Source organism: Chanodichthys erythropterus, chromosome 9, assembly GCF_024489055.1.
Source record: "Chanodichthys erythropterus isolate Z2021 chromosome 9, ASM2448905v1, whole genome shotgun sequence".
Taxonomy (NCBI): domain Eukaryota; kingdom Metazoa; phylum Chordata; class Actinopteri; order Cypriniformes; family Xenocyprididae; genus Chanodichthys; species Chanodichthys erythropterus.
In genome coordinates this window covers 10,394,603-10,414,730 of record NC_090229.1, presented here as the reverse complement: position 1 = coordinate 10,414,730, position 20,128 = coordinate 10,394,603, and the positions used below count along the sequence as shown (strand labels likewise).

At 35.3% G+C, this 20,128-nt stretch overlaps 1 protein-coding gene across 3 annotated transcripts in view; it reads left to right on the top strand.

The window, feature by feature from the left end:
• dennd2da (DENN/MADD domain containing 2Da) overlaps positions 1-20,102 on the top strand; it is a 23,818-nt gene extending 3,716 nt beyond the window's left edge. Inside the window, exons 1-16 of one of the 3 annotated variants that reach the window (XM_067394529.1) lie at positions 1,640-2,293; positions 2,434-2,490; positions 2,631-2,708; positions 2,858-2,941; positions 5,607-5,702; positions 6,491-6,666; positions 9,393-9,505; positions 9,597-9,666; positions 9,934-10,011; positions 10,872-11,012; positions 16,326-16,474; positions 16,566-16,737; positions 16,832-16,882; positions 16,989-17,070; positions 18,252-18,500; positions 19,390-20,102. In XM_067394529.1, the coding sequence (XP_067250630.1) occupies positions 2,442-2,490; positions 2,631-2,708; positions 2,858-2,941; positions 5,607-5,702; positions 6,491-6,666; positions 9,393-9,505; positions 9,597-9,666; positions 9,934-10,011; positions 10,872-11,012; positions 16,326-16,474; positions 16,566-16,737; positions 16,832-16,882; positions 16,989-17,070; positions 18,252-18,500; positions 19,390-19,454 (1,653 nt within the window). In that variant the 5' untranslated portion in view covers positions 1,640-2,293; positions 2,434-2,441 and the 3' untranslated portion in view covers positions 19,455-20,102. Of the gene's footprint in view, positions 1-1,639; positions 2,294-2,433; positions 2,491-2,630; positions 2,709-2,857; positions 2,942-4,758; positions 4,931-5,606; positions 5,703-6,490; positions 6,667-9,392; positions 9,506-9,596; positions 9,667-9,933; positions 10,012-10,871; positions 11,013-16,325; positions 16,475-16,565; positions 16,738-16,831; positions 16,883-16,988; positions 17,071-18,251; positions 18,501-19,389 lie in introns of those variants that run through there. The other 2 variants (XM_067394528.1, XM_067394530.1) reach the window with 2 other exon arrangements.
• The last annotated feature ends 26 nt before the right edge of the window (positions 20,103-20,128 follow it).

The following is a 20,128-nucleotide window of genomic DNA, read 5'->3' as shown; positions in this document are numbered from 1 at the left end:
GGAATAACATGAGCTTTACATGGACAGAACTTGATACAAAAACCTTTTTAGTCAACACAGCATTAAATTATTAATATAAATAATAATAATACAGTGACAATGTTTCAGGTAGTTTTGTGACCATATGTTTTTATACATTTTTAAAAACAACATTAACAATATTTTACAATAAATTTTTAATATTAAATATTTAAAAAATATATAACATTGTTCAAAAGTTTGGGGTTGATAAGATTTTTTGACATATATAATTCCTGTAATGTCAAAAAGCTGAATTTTCGGCATCATTACTCCAGTCTTCAGTGTCACATGATCCTTCAGAAATTATCCTGTGCTGATTTGCTGCTCAAGAAACATTTCTTATTTTTAATGTTGAAAAAAATTGTGCTGCTTAATATTTTTGTGGAAACTGATACATTTTTTCAGGATTCTTTAAGTAATAAGTAGAAATTTCTTTCTACTTTAATAAGTAGAAAATTCAAAAGCACACCACTTGATTAAAGGGGACATATCATGAAAATCTGATTTTCCATGTTTAAGTATGTGGGTTCATGTTGCTTGGTATGTTGGATCAACTTAAATAGTTGCATTCATGTTGACAATTTTTAAGTTCATGTTACTTAGAAATGCGTTTTATTGTGGCAAAAAAAACTTCTTCACCTTACTTAAAACATTATGTTGGATCAGCTTAAATAGTTGCATTCATGTTGACAATTATTAAGTTCATGTTACTTAGAAATGTGTTTATATTGTGGCAAAAAAAACTTCTTCACCTTACTTAAACATTTTGTTGGATCAACTCAAAATATTGCTTTGAATTAATGTAATTCTCCCAATTGGCTTAAGTTAAAAATTCTAGTGGAAAACGTTAACATATTTTTTGTTGTTGAACCAATGTTTTATTTTTTAGAGTGTATAAGCAGTCCTGTTGCAACTACCAACCCCCCAAAAAAAGGAAAGAAAAAGAAAAGAAAAAGGACAACTCAGTAACCTTGTTTTGTTAAGTCTTTCTCTGCAAGCATGTGAAAACCAGCCACTCAAATTTCGCTCCCCTACTGATGTACAAGGAGATTTTATTATAATATTACCGCCCCTTAATCTATATGTTTCCACCTATGTCGCTGCCATTTTGTTTTCATGACAATTTCTAACGCTGTGGCAAATGTTCAAGAAAAGCATGCTAACTGTTATTTCGTTGGCTGCACAGACTAGCACAGAACACTATTTAGGTCATGTTGGGCTGCTTTTGAGAAGAGGAAGAGTTGTTGTAGTAGAGTGTTGTTGCCATGCTGCCATTTTACCCTGAACTACTTTACAAACGAGGGTCAATTCAACACTGGTTTTGCACAAAAGATTAACATGACGGCACTTGCCAGTTGATGAGTTGAATAAACTCCACAGCAACTACATAAATATATCCACTAACCATTCAGAAACGTCCAGCTGCATTCTAAAAAAATAAATGATCTGTGGGGTATTTTGAGCTGAAACATCACAGACACATTCTGGGGACACCAGAGACTTACTAATCTTGTGAAAAGGGGCATATAGGTCCCCTTTAATTAATGCATACTTGCTAAATAAAAGTAAAAAGCTATTATTTTTTAACAGTATTTCAGTAAACTTAAATGTTAAATTATTTTCACTTACAATTAATCATTTAACAGATTTTTACTGATGTATTTTTACATTCTTTCAGTCTTTTTACATTATAGTGTACAAACACTCTTTTAGGATTGTTTTAACAAATGCAAATGTCTTCATGATATTGTATGTGTTACCTTAAAGATAGCCCTGTGAACATGCATTCTGTTCAAGTTAAGCACTAACCACTACTATTTGACCTCAACAAAAGCCACAAGTCTGATACATCCTGTGGTAAAGTGGCCTTAGAAGTGTGAAGGTGTGGAGTGTGAGAGCAAAAGCAGTTAAAACATTCTCATCATTTCATTTTGTTAAGCTTCCTCCTCTACAACTGGTGTCTTCATGATGTATTTTGTGGTGAGCTTTTCATAAAAAGGAATATGGAATATCTTATGCATGTAATAGCAGGCATCAAAAATGAGTAAATGCAAAAAAATAGATTTGCTGTTTATTGTCATTGAGAACGATGCAGGAATGAGATTACACAATCTCTGCACACCTGCAGTAAAGGGTGTGTCACGACTTCTTACAATGACGGAAGAATCGCTGAGTTAATATTTACAGTTACCCAAAGGACTATGACCTTGGTTCTTGGGAAAATACTATAGAAGTTTTTTTCACATTTAAGGAACGACGACCTTAACATAAGGCACGGTTTTCTCTGAAATATTTTTAGCCAAATTGCAATGAATATTCTTTCTTTATATTGACTGAGATAATAAATATCTATTGCACTATGGTAATGAGGAAGGAACTTGATGAATAAATTTGTAAATGTTTTTTTTGTAGGTGACACAATGACATCGTCCAGGAGAACATGGATGTTCTCCTCAATGCGTTCTACGAGTAAGTAGAGTTTAAATCAAACATAATATTCTTCATTTTTATTAATATGCATGATATGGGCAGTATAAGGTGCTCCAAATCACTATATTCTCGCATTACAAGCTCCATTTCATTTTCATTTCTCTCTTTGACTACTATAGATAGACCGCCATTGGATGAAAGGGAAAATCCTTTCAGGAGGAGATTATTTTCTTCTTTCAGAGGTGATCGACGTGAACGTGAGTCGCTCAGTTTGCACACCTTTCTTTACCTAGCCAAATGTTCTCTGCTTTGTAAATAGACGGCAAGGGTAAAAGAGAAGTGTACAGATGAATTAAGACACGTATAAGCTCTAGCACAAAGTTCAGCTGTCTGTCTTGGCCTACAGAAAGATCTCAAGGACTAGAAGACGGTGTCTCTGACATAGATAAGAGGCGAAGTTTCTCAGATGGAGGGCTTGAGACCAACAAAGGTAAGACTTTGACCTTTTACATTTGTTTGACTTTTTGTTTTGTCTCGTCAGTTTGGTTTAGTAAAGGGGTATGTCTAGTCTACTTTTGGTATGTGCAATTAATCTGTTTTTAGAACTGATGTTCATTAAAGCTTATGGACCTGCCAATGCATAAGCACTTGTGGTCAATATATAGTACATAAAATTATGTTAACTCCTAAGTAAATAATGAGGGGATGGAAAAACATGCTTCTAAGAATATTCCTGTGGATTACTATACCAAAGTAAAGTATAAACCTAAGTGAAGCCAGCAGATAAGACAACACAAGTATTATTAACTTTATTTAAAGGGATAGTTCACCCAAAAATGAAAATTTGATGTTTATCTGCTTACCCCCAGGGCAGCCAAGATGTAGAGGACTTTTTTTCTTCAGTCGAACGCAAATTATGATTTTTAACTGCAACCGCTGCCGTCTGTCAGTCAAATAATAGCAGTGATTGGGAACTTGAACAATAAGAGTCGAAAAAACTTCCATAGACAAATCCAAATTAAACCCTGCGGCTCGTGACAGCACATTGATGTCCTAAGACACGAAACGATCGGTTTGTGCGAGAAACCGAACAGTATTTATATAATTTTTTACCTCTAATACACCACTATGTCCAACTGCGTTCAGCTTCCGGCTAGTGAGGTCTGATCGCGCTCTGACAATGGAAGTTATGTCTCACGCTCATTGAAGTATATGGGCGAGACATCACTTCCGTCGTCACAACGCGTTTTTTGACCTCACTAACAGGAAGCTGAACGAAGTTGGACATAGTGGTGTATTAGAGGTAAAAATTATATAAATAATGTTCGGTTTCTCGCACAAACCGATCGTTTCGTGTCTTAGGACATTAATGTGTCGTCACGAGCCGCAGGTTTTAATTTGGATTTGTCTAAGCAAGTTTTATTTACTGTTATAGTTGAAGTTCCCAATCACTGCTATTATTTGACTGACAGACGGCAGCGGTTGCAGTTAAAAATCATAATTTGCGTTCGACTGAAGAAAAAAAGTCCTCTACATCTTGGATGCACTGGGGGTAAGCAGATAAACATTTCTTCATTCATAATTTTCATTTTTTGGGTGAACTATCCCTTTAAGGTAAAAGAATCCCTGAAAGGAAAATCTCTTTTACAATAGACACCTGGGCAAGAAGGCAGCAAATGTCATTTCAATGTCATTATGTCACAGCAGTGTTGCCCAAAAGTACCTTAAATGTAAAACTAATCCCCCTCATGAAATATATATTGATATTTCATAAGGACAAAGAAAAGAATAAAATAATGTTGAATGTATATAGTCAGTAGCCACAGTTTCATATCCAACATCTAAGAAAAAAGAAGAAAAAAAAACCCACTCACTGTACGTTTATACACTTAAAATAACTGTATAATGAACCTAACTGCAATTAAGAACAGAGAAAAGAAGCAACTTCCACTTAAAGATGAGTCACCGAGTCGGTTTTGAAAGTTTGAATCTTCAGTGGAAATTCTGCTTTGCCTCACTTCACTGATTCGGTTCGTTCGGACAGTTGATTTCAATAAACCAGTTAAAATGATTCACAGGTTAGTTTGAGTTGCTCTGTAGTTTTTACACAGACGTGGAGACCTTGTGGTTAAACTGGTATTTCAGTTAAACTACTCTATTTTCGATTACGTTTAAAAAAAATGTACCTTTTTTACTTCTCCTTTACAGTCGAGTGATTCACGAACGCCTTTCGAATCGGTTCGAATGAACATCCGTTTTTAAAAGAACAATTGAATCGCAATGCGCGAATCAGAAGCGATCATGCTGCTGACTGCGCGCCCCACGTTCACTCCTCGTTAGTACCGTGATCTTGCGCCGTCTGTGGGAAAGACTGCCGTGAGATCACGACATAAATATCACTTTTCTCAAAGGGATTCGAACATGAACGGAATTACTGTATCTAATGTCAAAAGAAGAGGAACGAAGTGTAAACACCGGAGTAAGTTAAATCATATATGCTTTAGTGATTCTGTATAATGCAACTTATAAGAATTGTTTAAATGTTTATGTTCTTTTAAATGCAGCTAATGTGCTGATACTGATAGAATAGAATGTTATAATGTTATTGACTCCTTTTTCTATATTTTTATTCCCTTTTTTCTTAGTTTAATGTGTTGTGTAAGTTACTTAGAATCTATCTATCTATCTATCTATCTATCTATCTATCTATCTATCTATCTATCTATCTATCTATCTATCTATCTATCTATCTATCTATCTATCTATCTATCTATCTATCTATCTATCTATATGACTTTGCGTTAGAAACGTGTTAGTTTTGTCAGTTAGGTTTATCAGGTGCTGGTATGACTGGTTGAATAGTTGCTGTCACTATATTAAATTGATGTTTTACTGTTAGCTAGCTGTCATGTGGAACGTTTCTTAAATGACAATAAAGCAGGTTTAGCGAGACTCTTTGTGGTTTTTGGTGATACAATTTGAGGAACTTCTGAAAACATTCTTGTGGGAAAGAATAAATTACAATTTACAGCTCTGAAAACTAACAAATGCTGTTTGTTATCAGTGCATTTCTGGGTACATTTCTGAGCTTTCCTGAACAATTTTGTGTGATTACAATTGACTAATTGTTGTGTTTTCTACTGTCATTTCCTCAGGTGTCTTTCTTCCAGGTGAAGATCAATCAGACATGGGAGCCATGAAGAGGTTCAGTACCTTATTTTCGTCCTTCCGTGGGAAAATCAACAAAGACAGTGAGGAAATGTTATTTAAGTATTGCTTTATAATCTTTACAAACACATATCTAGCTACTAAAGAATCTCTTAAGCTCCTTTTTAAATCTAAATTCAGTGGAATCATACACTATGTATGTCTTAACTTCCACATGAACGCACAACAAACTTTGTTATCTTTATCTGTGGTCACTGGCTTTTTATTGCATAAAAAAGTAGTTAACCATGTCAAAACATTTCACTATGACTCATTCTCCAGTCTTGTAGTGTAAGTAGGGCAAAATGCCTAAAGGTCTTACAAACTGAAGTTTTGACTTGATTTGCTTGTAACGTGTTCATTTAAAATTCATTTATGAAGTCCGTCAGAGCACACAATTTGCATCTGTTCTTTAGTGCCCTTCTTGTCTTTTCATTTACGAGCAGCGGTTATTGTTCTGCTGTGTATAGAAAGGCACATTGAGGGTTTCTATGGTGAGGCAAGTCAAGCTAGAACAAGACTTAGTGGACTCCTATGGTATTCCTGTCAGCTTTGTTTGCTCTGCGTTGGGGGAGGCTGCCAAAAAGCAGGCTCAAAAGGAAATGTTAAAGGAAATTCACAGAAGAGCTCCGTCTTTCTCATCACTAATTTGTTTGTACTTGTTCATGGTTCAGTGTTTCAAGTGCTGTTTCTGAATAGACACATTTTTTAGATCGTTCAAAAATCAAACATTTATAAACAGTTGGGCTTTTTTAGCATTTCCTCTGTGTTGACATGAAAACAGCCTCATTAAATATATATTACGGAAGCTAAGGTGCATGTGTTTTTGTAGGAACTGGCAAGGAACCAGATCTACCTGCTAGCACAGAGCTCTCTCCCGTGGAAGAAAAGGCAAAGGAGCAGCGCTATGCTAGCGGGCAATTTTTCTTTGAATATCTGGTGGTGGTTCGGCCTAAGAAGAACAAAGATGGGATATATGAGCCACAGATCATCTATCAGTTCCCTAAGGTGACACAGACAAACCATGTGCTCTGCATGCAGACACATGTATATAATGCCTATTTACACTTCAGCTGTGAAAACGAACATCTTTGGCTAAGAAAGTGAATAAGAAACCTTGATTAGTTAGGAACGTTTCTGAGCTTACCTACTCTTCAGTACTTTCAAGCATTGTAATAGCAACTATTTCCATTCAATAACAATTCATTACATGTTTATGCTTTTATTACATTTATTGTATTGTTAATTGCATTATTTAGAGACATATAAATGAAGAATGCTACAACAGATCACGATTCACATTCCCAGCTAACAGGGAACGTTCTCAGAACTTTGGTTATTGTTCTGGCAAGGTTTTCTCATACATCCTTTCAGTAACGTTGATAGAACGTTCCTTCAAAGTTATGTGGTCATTAAAGGGTTAGTTCACCCAAAAATGAAATTAATTACTCACCCTCATGTCGTTCCAAACCCGTAAGACCTTCATTCATCTTCGGAACACAAATTAAGATATTTTTGATGAAATCCGAGACCCCCATAGACAGCAATTTAATTTAAATACCACTTCACGTTGTAGACACAGTGCAGAGCTTCCAGGTTGTATGTCAGAACGCCGGCTCAGTATTGGTCGGCTCCTGCGTCTTGTGGCTACAGTGTCGGCCAATAATGAGCAGGCGTTCTGATGTAGAACATGGAAGCGCTGTACTGTCTACAATCTAAATAGTGTAGGAGACTGACAGGGAAGAGAAGAAATTGTTGATTAAAATCTTCATTTTTGTTTTGTTTTTTGTGCACAAAAAGTATAATGAAGTCTTAACTAATTTTCTGAGCCTTGAAAGTGGTAATTAAAGGTGCAATGTGTAAATTTTAGGAGGATCTATTGACATGAAATGCAATATAATATACATACCTACGTTTTCAGTGGTGTATAAAGACCTTACATAATGAACCGTTATGTTTTTATTACCTTAGAACGAGCCATTTCTATCTACATACACCGCGGGTCCCCTTACATGTTAAGTCGCCATTTTGCGCCGGCATGTTTCTACAGCAACCCTAAATGGACAAACTTCTCTACAGAGCGCATTTGCTTGCCTGGCTACTCTCTGCTGTCTCAGATGACATTTTTGTCTCGTGTTGGCCACTGTAGCTTCTCTATATTGCAATTCGCAAACTCACTGCTAGATGCCACTAAAATTTACACATTGCACCTTTAAATTGCTATCTATGGAGGAGTCAGAAAGCTCTCGGATTTCATCAAAAATAACTTAATTTAAGGTATTACAGGTGTAGAACAACATGAGGGTGAGTACTTAATGACAGAATTTTCATTTTTGCATGAACTAACCCTTTAATAATGTTAGCACAAAAATTATTTATACATCGTTCATGGAAAATTATTTCTAAAATATTTCGTATAACCAGAAACAAAACAAACGTTTATAAAACATTTTAAAAACTGGACGTTTTAAGAAATAACATTTCACAACCTATTTGGAATGTCAGAAAAATGTTCTTAGAACATATACTTGTTAGCTGGGCTATTAGGGGCCGTTCACACACGCTTTTGCATTCCACCGCACTGCCTTTCCATTGATTTACTATGTAAACATGCCCTAGCAACAGCAAAAACGCATTCTGTGTGAATGGCCCCTTAGGGTTTCATTAGAAGTTCTCTTGTGTCCCCAGGTGAAAAAAAAGTACACTTCTTTAATGTACTTAAAGTGCTCTATTTTCGTGCACTAATTTTGTACTTAATATACTAAAAATTCTTCTTTAGTACTTCTTAAGATCGTCTTAAGAACATCTAAGTGTACTCAACTGTGCTATTTTGAGACAGCATGAAATATGAACTTAAATGTGCTTTTAATATTATTTATATTTAGATACTACTTATAGTACATTTGATCCAATAGTGTACTACAAGTGGTAGCTAAATACATTTTTTAAATACAGAGATAGTATATTAAAAGCACATTTTAGTTCATATTCATGGCGTCTCAAAATAGCACAGTTGAGTACACTTAGATGTTCTTAAGATTAAGTACTAAAAAATAATTTTTAGTGTATTAAGTACAAAATTAGTGCACAAAAATAGAGCACTTTAAGTACATTATAGAAGTGTACTTTTTTTCACGTGGGTCTTCAGGTGTATTTGAAGATTGTGAAGTTGAAGTTGGCGTTTTCATAAGGATTTATTGTTTACATTTTTTTTAGTGTGAATCAAACCATCAATTAAATCATGTTAAAATGTATTTATTCTTATGTGTTATATATATCATTTAATTATTTAATATGGGACTAGTTCTTATAAAGGTAAAAAAATATATAGCGAAAAATTAGTGTCATACCCAGCACAATATAAGTAGATTTTGTATTAAGTAAAATTGGATTATGGTATTTTTACATCAAAAAAATTCCTTATATATATATGTATAGCATTATTTAATGTAGGCCTATCTCTTATAAAAATAAAATATGACCTATTATATTATAGTGAAAAATGATTGTGGAGACACTGCCATTAGGCATTACAATAGATAACCTTTTTTTTTTTTTTTTTTTTTACTGCAGCCAAAGATTAAATGACAGCTTCAGGGTTGAAATATGTGAAAATAATATGTTTATATAGCTCATTCATTGTCATTGTGATATTAATCAGACATGGAAAATCCCTGCGTTTTCTGTCTCTGATGCATATTAATTTAGTCTTTTTCACTTTGTAATGAGCACAGAAGGATGGAATGGTGCGATTTCAGAAGGAGGAGGAAGAGAAGACGTTAAAGGCGCTCACACTCTTTTGCTTTCCGGAGGGTGTTAACTGGGCGCCCTTAACAGAATGTCCCAGGTACTGTGACCTCACACATTATTTCTCCCAGCATGCCCTGTGGAGGCAGAAACTGCATTTTTCATCTTCTCTCTTTTTCTCTATTTCACAGTGAAACATTCTCTTTCGTGCTTACAGATGTTGATGGGTCGAGGAAGAATGGATACTGTAGGAGGCTGCTGGTAAATGTTGACTGGACTCATTAATGATACTTCCTCTTATTTTTGCTCATACTTAAACCAAGTGTTAAACCTGCATAACATCCCGCTAACATCCACACATACCACTTTACAAACATAGCAACAGGGAAAGCACCACTTACATTTTCTTCAGAAAAATCTATTTTTTGTTTTGTAATGCATGAAAATACAAACAAACAAGGTCAAGAACATTCATTTGTATGTTAAGTGTGTGCTCACTTTTCTTGTTGTTGGTCTTTTCTTGTTTAGCCTGATGGGAAGGGTGCTCGTCTGCCTGAGGCCTACTGTATCATCAGTAATGTAGCCTGTTTTGGACTCTTTTCCAAGGTAAAACAGCATGATTTACTGCACAGTCAATGTAAATGTCTTTGTACTTCATTGTTTTGATCTGTATTTGAGAAATTTGCCCTTTGTTGTATTAATTCAGAGAGTGAAAATGTGTTGTCTGACATGTTGAGCTGTCCATTGAGCGTTATGCTTCAGTTGTTGGAGAATGTTTTCTTTGTTTGAACTGAACTTTGTGCAGGTACTTTTTTTCGGTGAATGCTCTCTCATGACTGGAAATGGGTTTGTTTGTTCAGGACAAACATCAGAGACAAGCTAATGTGATCTTTAAAAATGGACATGTTCAAAATTTGGGTGTTTGTAAAGTATTTATTGCTTATACTTCAATAATATATGGTGTTTTTAAATATATTTGATCAAAAATATTCTAAAACAGTAATATTGTGAAATATTATTGAATATATTTTAAAATGTAATTTATTCCTGTGATGGCAAAGCTGAATTTTCAGCATCATTTCTCCAGTCTTCAGTGTCACATGATCCTTTAGAAATCAAATTCTAATATGCTGTTTTTGTGCTCAATAAATGTAAAAATTTATTTTTTCTTATTATTATCAGTTCTTTTTGTGAAACAGAATTTTTTTTAACATTATAAACGTCTTTACTGTCACTTTTAATGTTTAATATATTTTTGCTGAATAAAAGTATTAATTTTTTCAACAACAACAAAAACATCTTACTGACCCCAAACCTATGAAGATTAGTGTATATTTCCATTTTTCACCTGTTATTTTCAATTAAAACTGACTTCTCTCAGTGACAAGAGATTTTATTTATTTTTTTGTCTTTTTATTGAATCCTTCATTTCCTGCATTATTTAATCTGTCTGCTTAATATTTCAGATCTTTGATGAGGTGGAGCAACGCAGAAAGATCTCCATGGCGATGATTTACCCATTTATGCAGAGCCTGAGGGAGGCGGCTTTTCCTGCCCCTGGACACACTGTTAATATCAAAAGCTTTATTCCAGATAGAGGCACTGAGGTAAAAACCAGAGATAAAACTACAATTTGTCTGAATGGCTTGTCAGTCTTATGGAAGCCTTTATAGTCATGCCCATCATGCATGTGTCCTATGGGATGTTCTTGTATAGAAAAATAGCTGGACAGAGAGGCACCCTTGCGTATAGTCATCCCTGTCATTTTTTTATTCTAATATATTCTAATATAATACTAAAAAAGTGGAAATTCCATCTGGCTGATACTAGGGTTAGAGTGACTCCTTATAGAATTTTTCCTTATAGAAAAAGGCGGTTGCTGACAAGTGGCTAAATGGAACTACAGAGATTGTCAGGGACATTAAAGGGTTAGTTCACCTAAAAATGAAAATTCTGTCATTAATTACTCACCCTCATGTTGTTTCACACCCGTAAGACCTTTGTTCATTTTCAGAACACAAAATTAAGATATTTTTGATAAAATCCGATGGCTCAGTGAGGCCTGCATTGCCAGCAAGTTAATTTACACTTTCAGATGCCCAGAAAGTTACTAAAGATATATTTAAAACAGTTCATGTGACTACAGTGGTTCAACCTTAATGTTATGAAGCGACAAGAATACTTTTTGTGTGCCAAAAAACAAAATAACGACTTTATTCAACAATATCTAGTGATGGGCGATTTCAAAACACTGCTTCATGAAGCTTCGAAGCTTCGAAGCTTTACGAATCTTTTGTGTCGAATCAGTGGTTAGGAGCGTGTATCAAACTGCCAAAGTCATGCGATTTCAGTAAACGAGGCTTTGTTACATCATAAGTGTTTCTAAATTTCAATGGTTCACCACTGGGGGCGTTTATTTTGGGCAGATTGATACACGCTCTCAACCACTGATTCAAAACAAAAGATTAATAAAGCTTCGAAGCTTCATGAAGCAGTATTTTGAAATCGCCCATCACTAGATATTGTTTATTATTTTGTTTTTTGGCGGACAAAAATATTCTTGTCACTTTGTAACATTGAGGTTGAACCACTGTAGTCACATGAACTGTTTTAAATATGACTTTAGTAGCTTTCTGGGCAATGAAAGTGTTAATTATCTTGCTGGCAATGGAGGCCTCACTGAGCCATCAGATTTGATCAAAAATATCTCAATTTGTGTTCAGAAGACGAACAAAGGTCTTGCGGGTTTGGAACGACATGAGGGTGAGTAATTAATTAATTTTCATTTTTGGTGAATTTACCCTTTAAACATCATCAGCCGAACAGGAATACTCATCTACTCACTAGTCTGCTTTTAAACTATTAAAACTATTATAACTTGAACATTTTCAGGGAAAATGTTTTTAAACTAAGACTGAAAGACTTGTCGGAAGCTTAGTGATGATGTTGAAGTCATGTGACCGTGGTGTAGTTCGTTTATAGCCCATGAAAAGCTTTTGACTTCTGACGATTGTATTTATGCTTCTAAATTCATTTGTTGCGTTCATTTGTGAAGATTATCACAATGAATAAAATGTGCAAGAATCATAAGCTTTTGTCACTAGACAGACCTAATTTTCTGCAGTAATCCAAAAGCAAACAGAAAAATCATATTGGGTTTTTGTCAAGGGTTAGCAACCAGGGTAATGCTAACTTCCAGGTTGGCCTATGAAAATATGCAATTACTGCAGGACTCTGTTGTACATGAACACCATTTTTTGGCACACTGTTAGTCCTGAAATTGTTGACTGAACAATGACTAACACAATCAATGTGTTTATTGCGAGATATGACGTATGGAAGCAGTGTTGAGCAACAAGCAGCTGCTACACTTTCCATTTCCACTGTACTTACAGCAGATGAGTCAACAGCAAAAGCTAAAAAACTGGTATTTGTCAATCATTTCCAACCAAAAAGAAAAAAAGGAAGAGGAAATTAAATGAGGGCGTAAAATTGCGCAAGATAATAAAAGTTGGTTTTCCATGTTTTTTTCCCCTAGTAATTACAAACCATACAACGTTAATTACAGTACATTAAAGGAGGAGTAAAGTAGTACACCTCTAATTCCAAACAAGCAGACAGGCAGGCAGAGACATGCTGTCCACAAACACACATGTTCTCAGCTCTGTCAAAGCAGCAGGAAATTGAAGTAAGTGAAGTAATAGCTCAGGGGAAAGGGTCAAAGATAAGCTCATGCAGGTATGCCCTTATGCTTTGTACAAACTTGACTTGGTTCTGCCTGAAAATCTCCTCCAGCACATTTTCTATGTAACATTCCATTCTATCCACCCTATCTATCCATCCATCCATCTATGATGGGCAAGCTACTTTGAAATTAACTTGAAAAAAGTCAGGGTACTTATAATTTGAAGTTTTTAAATTAGTCAAAATGAAAATTTGAAAAGGTAGTTAAATTCATTAAAGCAAGGTCATTTAAATTAACAACAGATATACCGTATATATATATTAGAATATGATTGAAAAAAATCAACATTGTATTTAGCAAAGGACAAAACCAAACAGTTAGGCTGAAAACATCAAACGTGAACAGTTTACACTAAATACAACTAATAAATAACTAAAGAACAAACTCAATTTATGTAACTGTATTGGAAACATAGTGACAAAAACATTATTTAGCAATGATTCAAATGAATCAGTAGACCATTTTGAACAAGTTCATTGGAGTAAACCATCAGAACAAGTACATTTGCTAAAGACAAATCCGATTCTTATTGCCTCGGTTTACTCTGTAAGACAAAGTCACAAATACAATGTGACATTAGTCAGGATAGTAGTAGTAGTAGGATCACTACTTTTAGTTATCCCTCAACACTGTTTTTATAATAAAATATCTATTCCTTTAACAAAATATTGAAGAAACACACACCTTTTGGAGGTGCACACTCACTTAAAAGTTTATTTTTGAAGTCAAGTCACCTTTACACGTGTCCCTAACTAAAGCCTGAAACACACCAAGCCGACAGTCGGCTGTCAGGCAGTTTTTTGTTCATCGGCCAACTACGTTTTTGTCAGTGTGTTGAAAGTGCTGAAGTTGGTCCTCGTCGGCTTTTTTTAGGCCGATTCGACATGTTGAATCGGCGTTGAAGCTCGTCGGGCCATCTGATCATTCTGATTGGCTGTTCAGCTACTGCCACCTGTTGGTACGGAAAGACATTTCTTCTTACACAGGCCATCGGTTGTCGAGCATCAGTTTGGTGTGTCAGGGCAACTTTGGACCCAGACGCTGCCGACGTGAGCCAACCCCGCAGTCTGCTTTCGTAGCCACTCATTTGTCGGCATCGGCTTGGTGTGTTACAAGCCAGAGGCGACAGCGGCAAGGAACCAAAACTCCAACAGGTGACAGAATGGAGGAAAAAAAAACGTGGGAGAAACCAGGGGCCAGTTCTCCTCTGGCCAATGAACAAACACTATATGATTATGAGTCAGGCAGCATAACAAGTCAGATTTGGATTGGAGCCAGTCTCAGAGCATTCAAAATATTTAATCCAGTTCCATCTGGTTGAAGATCAGATTCATCACGCCGGTATGGAGACGGGTTTTGCCACTGGCACTCATGTCACAAGGGATTGTCACACGATCTCTGCTGACACTTCAGGGCCGTGATGTGGTCGTGTCTAGGGGCCAGTTGTTCAAAAGTAATCTGATAGGATTTTGTTGGATTCAAATCTTGAAAATGGGTTGTTCAAAAGGAAAAAGGATTCTGAAATCAGATCACAAAATTAAATCTTGGTTTTGATCTGGATAAAAACATCAGTTTGTGTTGTTCAGAACTTTCTAGTAAGATTGGGATACCTTTGATCCAAAAAATCTGGATTAAACTGATCCCATCAGAAGGGTGAATTTCAGAAACAAAAATGTAATAAAACTTTAAAACTGGTCAAAAAATACAACATTTTTATCATGTAATATACAGTACAGTCCAAAAGTTTGGAACCACTAAGATTTTTAATGTTTTTAAAAGAAGTTTCGTCTGCTCACCAAGGCTACATTTATTTAATTAAAAATACAGTAAAAACAGTAATATTGTGAAATATTATTACAATTTAAAATAACTGTTTTCTATTTGAATATATTTCATTTATTTATTATTTATTTATTTCTGTGATGGCAAAGCTGAATTTTCAGCATCGTTACTCCAGTCTTCAGTGTCACATGATCCTTCAGAAATCATTCTAATATCTATATTTTTTCAGGATTATTTGATGAATAGAAAGTTCAAAAGAACAGTGTTTATCTGAAATCTAATCTTTTGTAACATTATAAATGTCTTTACTGCCACTTTTGATTGATTTAATGCATCCTTGCTGAATAAAAGTATTCATTTCTTTAATTTCTTTTTAAAAAAATAAAAATAAAAATTCTTACTGACCCCAAACTTTTGAACGGTAGTGTATAATGCTACAGAATCTTTGTATTTCAGATAAATGCTGTTCTTTTGAACTTTCTATTCATCAAGGAATCCTGAAAAAAAAAGTACACAACTGAAAATATTGATTTTCAACATTGAAAATAATCATAAATGTTTCTTGAGCAGCAGATCAGCATATTAGAATGATTTTTGAAGGATCATGTGACACTGAAGACCGGAGTAACGATGCTGAAAATTCAGCTTTGCATCACAGGAATAAATAACTTTGTCAAATATATTTAAATAGTACACAGTTATTTTAAATTGTAATAATATTTCACAATATTACTGTTTTTTTACTGTATTTTTAATTAAATAAATGTAGCCTTGGTGAGCAGACGAAACTTCTTTTAAAAACATTAAAAATCTTAGTGGTTCCAAACTTTTGGACTGTACTGTACATACACACATTTTTTATTTTGCTCTTGATTAGTTTAACTGTTAAAGTAATAAATTAGAAATAGACATTAGGCTACATACTTAGCCTTTCGGTAACCTTCTGGTGCCATAAAATAATAAGAGATTTGGTAATCTGAAAAAGTGTGTTTCGATTTTGCTTTGAAAAAACTGCATAAAAGTAAAATGGATTACCTGATCCTGGATAGCAAATCATGGGATTTCCAATTTCAGATTATTCTGATCCAGATTAAACTTTTTGAACAATTGGCCCCTAGATACGGCCCAGATCCGACTGACCGCGGCAACCTCAGGATAAGGATGAGGCAGGGTGAGACATCAGGTGTTATAGGAAGTGTTCCCTGTTCCGGTTGACCCAATTTATTGCGCCTATCAATCATTTAACTGATCATAATAATAGAAATTGATTGTGTTATGTGTATGCCAAGTGTGAAGAGATGTGTTTTAGTCTAGATTTAAATTGAAAAATATACTTTTAATTGAGTGTGCAGTTATATTCTTTATTTATAACAAAATTCTTCTCTCTCTATAGATCATCAGTTTGACTCGTCCGACAGACTCCTGGCTGGAGCATGTGGATTTCCGCACGTTGTTCACATGCCTGTCAGATGATGAGGTGCTCAAGGTCTTTGCAGCTATTGTACTTGAGCGGAGGATCATCTTCATCGCTGAGGAGCTTGGGTACTAAAACATACATACATGCACACACACAAGTTTTAGGTATCGCTTTAATGTGTATAACATTGATCAAACCCTTACGATCTGTCTGCAGGACATTGTCTCAGGTCATCCACGCAGTAGCTGTTCTTCTGTATCCATTCATCTGGCAGCACACGCTCATTTCCATCGTTCCCGAGATCCTAATCGACGTCATCATGGCCCCCACACCATATCTGCTGGGTGTCCAGAAACGCCTCGCAGATCAGGTCATTGACCAGACTGAGGTGAGTGACCAGACTCCTGACACTGTTAAAACATTACAAGCCATTTGCATTTCAAACCCTGCAAGCTGACATCTGAATTCATCTACTCACCCAGCTGCTGGTTGTTGACTTGTCAGAAGACAGGAAGGAGACGTTTATCAAGTGTGTAAGTTCATGTGTACATTATAGAGGGCATCTGTTATTTTGTTGCCATGAAAAGTGACTGATGAATATAGTGTGGGTGACTGTGGTTGAAATGTTTCCCCAAACAGATGGGAGATGAGGACACAATATTACCTCACAAACTCAAAGAGGAAATCAAGCAGGCCCTCAGTGCCAAAAATGAGAAATCAAGTAAGCAACTTTTCTGTATCCTACTTTATATTTAGTGGAGTTTGTTTAGGCAAGTGTTTTTTTCCTCCCTCGTTGCTCATACGTCACCATGAAATCAAAACTGACTATTCTTATTTTAATGGAATATTGCATTATTTATTATCAATTATTTATCCGTGCACATCATTATTCATGTGCCCTCATAATCTTTAATCAAAATAACTTCCTCTCCCTCTTTTCTTCCCTGATAATGTGTTTACTGGCATGAGGGCGGGATAACCTGTCACTCACATGACATCACAGCAACCATCCAATTACCGATGGACAGAATCAAGTCCCGCCCAGCATTTTTTTCTTGTTCGAGAAGCGGTTTCCCTTGGATACGTCACATGATAGACTCAATGAACTAATGAGCACCAGTGTTGCCAGTGTTTTTCTGTAGAAATAGGCTACTTTATCACTGTTGCCATGTGTTGTAGCGACCCCAAATAACATGATATTTAGCCCCTGGAATGCGAATTTCACCAAGAGAACCCAGCCAAAAAGTGAATTTTACCCCTTAGAATGTAATTTTAACCCCCGAAACGTGATTGGGCTAGTTTTGAGTAGCAATTGGTTTGGTTTTGTTGTGAAAACCTGGCAACCCTGATTTCAGCATGGATGGTGGCGTATAAAATTGTCCTGCATTGTTTGTGCTACGGACATGATTGATCAAATCTTGCCAAATACATTATGGTCTAAAGTGTGTTGCCAGATCTTGCTAGAAAACCCAGCACTCGAGTCTAACAAAAAAGCCCAAAATAAGCCACTTACCACAGCAAAGCAAGCCTAAATTATCCCAAATAAGCCTAAAACGCAATCCACAACTAGCAATATTTATATAATAAGTGATTTTGTTATGAAAAATGAGACAAAATGTTTATTAGAAATTTCCAGACATGCTGTAATCTCTAACATTACTTTTGAAAATAGCGGACACCAAATGGTTAAAACTTATATTCTTATTGAAACTTATATACTTATTGTTTCATATTCACACAGCCGCAAGATGCCAGATTGTTGCTATATGGTTATCCCTATGTAAATCATTGCAATCGCACAGTAGAAACCACATACAATCCACTCAGAACAATGTATAAATTAGTTTATTTTTCTCACAAGGCTATTTAAAACTAATAACCTATGTATTTGTATTACATCAGGTCTTGAGGATTTAAACCGGGTGGTCCCAGAAGCTTTCCTGCCGTTCTTTATCAAGACTGTCGGCCACTTCTCCAAACACATCGTGCGGAATGGCCAAGACAAGCGGGGCGAGTTCCAGCAAACAAATTTCTGTAAAGCTATAGAATCCAAGAACATGAGACGATTTGTAAAAAAGTTTGTACAGACGCAGATGTTCGACCTCTTCATTCAGGAAATGGAACAGAGACCCGCCTCTCAGGACGGCACAGGTGAGACGCGCACCCTTTGGCTTACTGTTATTAGCAGTGATCAGAAAATTAGTAGTTTGACATGCATGACATGTTATTGATAGTTTTTTTATAATCATAATACTTTTTTTGACCTATTAATTGAGAGGCCAGGAATATTTGTCACTGCGTGTAGAGCTGCACGATTCTGGGTAAACTAAGAATTGCCGAGATCTTGATTCTCCCACGATTCTGAACAGACAACTAAACAAAATGTTATCTGAATGAATTATTAAATAAAACGGTTCAGCGAATGATTCAATGACTCACTCAAAAATACTTTACTTGTTTCATTACTGGATGAATCAGCATTTTTTTGAACGAATCTCTTGAATGAATCATTCAATGACAAATACATTTTTAACATGTCGCCACCTACTTGTGGAATGATGTAATAGATACAATCATTATTTGAAGTGCCAAGTTACTTTCAGAAGGTGATTTGCTTTATCTTGATCACTTCCGTAGACATCAGTGTTTATATCCGAACTATAAACTTTTATCCCAGTACTTCTTTGATAACATGAATATGGTGTGTGGTTGAAAAGACTGTTTTATACTTATACTTGTGTCATACATGTATGGTCAAACACAGATTTGAATATTCCGGTGTGATTGTATCTAAGGTTGAATAGACAGCCAAATCGTTGGCCTTTTAGGAATGAGATTGCGTGGGTGTTTGAATCCAGACCGCAATCTTTTAACGTTTAATCGTACAGCTCTTAACTGCGAGTCAATTTGAATGAACTGTGGAGGAAATAAGATGAAAAAGGTGATTTTGCATGAGACGAGGATGATTCCAATAAAAAAATTATCTTGAATAAGAATAAAATATATATCTTGATAGTTAATATTTTTCTCTTTCTACCAGGGTTTTTTGACAGAAAGATTGCTGAATACCAGAAAAAGATGAAAGAGAAAGCCAAGAAACACTAGTGGAAGCATTCACCAAAAATGTGGTTGTAAGTCTTGTGTGAAATCAGTTAAACTGTAGATAGAAGGAATGTAGATAGAATTAAATGTCAGATTATTTTTTATTTATGTTCTCATGTGTTCAGTTTGTCAGAGTTTTACTGCTGTTTGTCATTAGTGTTTGGGTCTTCTTGGGTGTCAGGGGTAATTGTTTTGTAATAAGCTGCTGTATTTAATGTATGTAAGGCTTCAGCTAGAAACGTTTTGACCAGAAGGTTTAATGTTACAGAAACTGAGCCAGTAGAAACATGCTGAACTGAAAAACATACCTTCCTAAATGCATTTTAAATGAAAACAACACAGATTCAGTCTGATATGAAATTAAACATTTCATCTCCATATAGATCATCACAAATTACTGTAAAAGCACTGAAAGATGTCAAAATATGCAATGTGTTTATTCTAAAATTAAAAGGATTTTTTTTTTAAAGTGATTATTTTGCATAATTTAAATTTGTGATCAAGTGACTATGCAAAATATGTATACATGCCAATAGTCTCCCTCAGTATTTTCAAAATATTGCATAAAAGCATGGCAAGAAAATGTATTATAGAAACTTTTCTTCAACATGAAAAGTATCTGGGAATATTCAGATTTGTGACCTCCACTGAATGTCGACTGCAGTGTTCGATGTCAG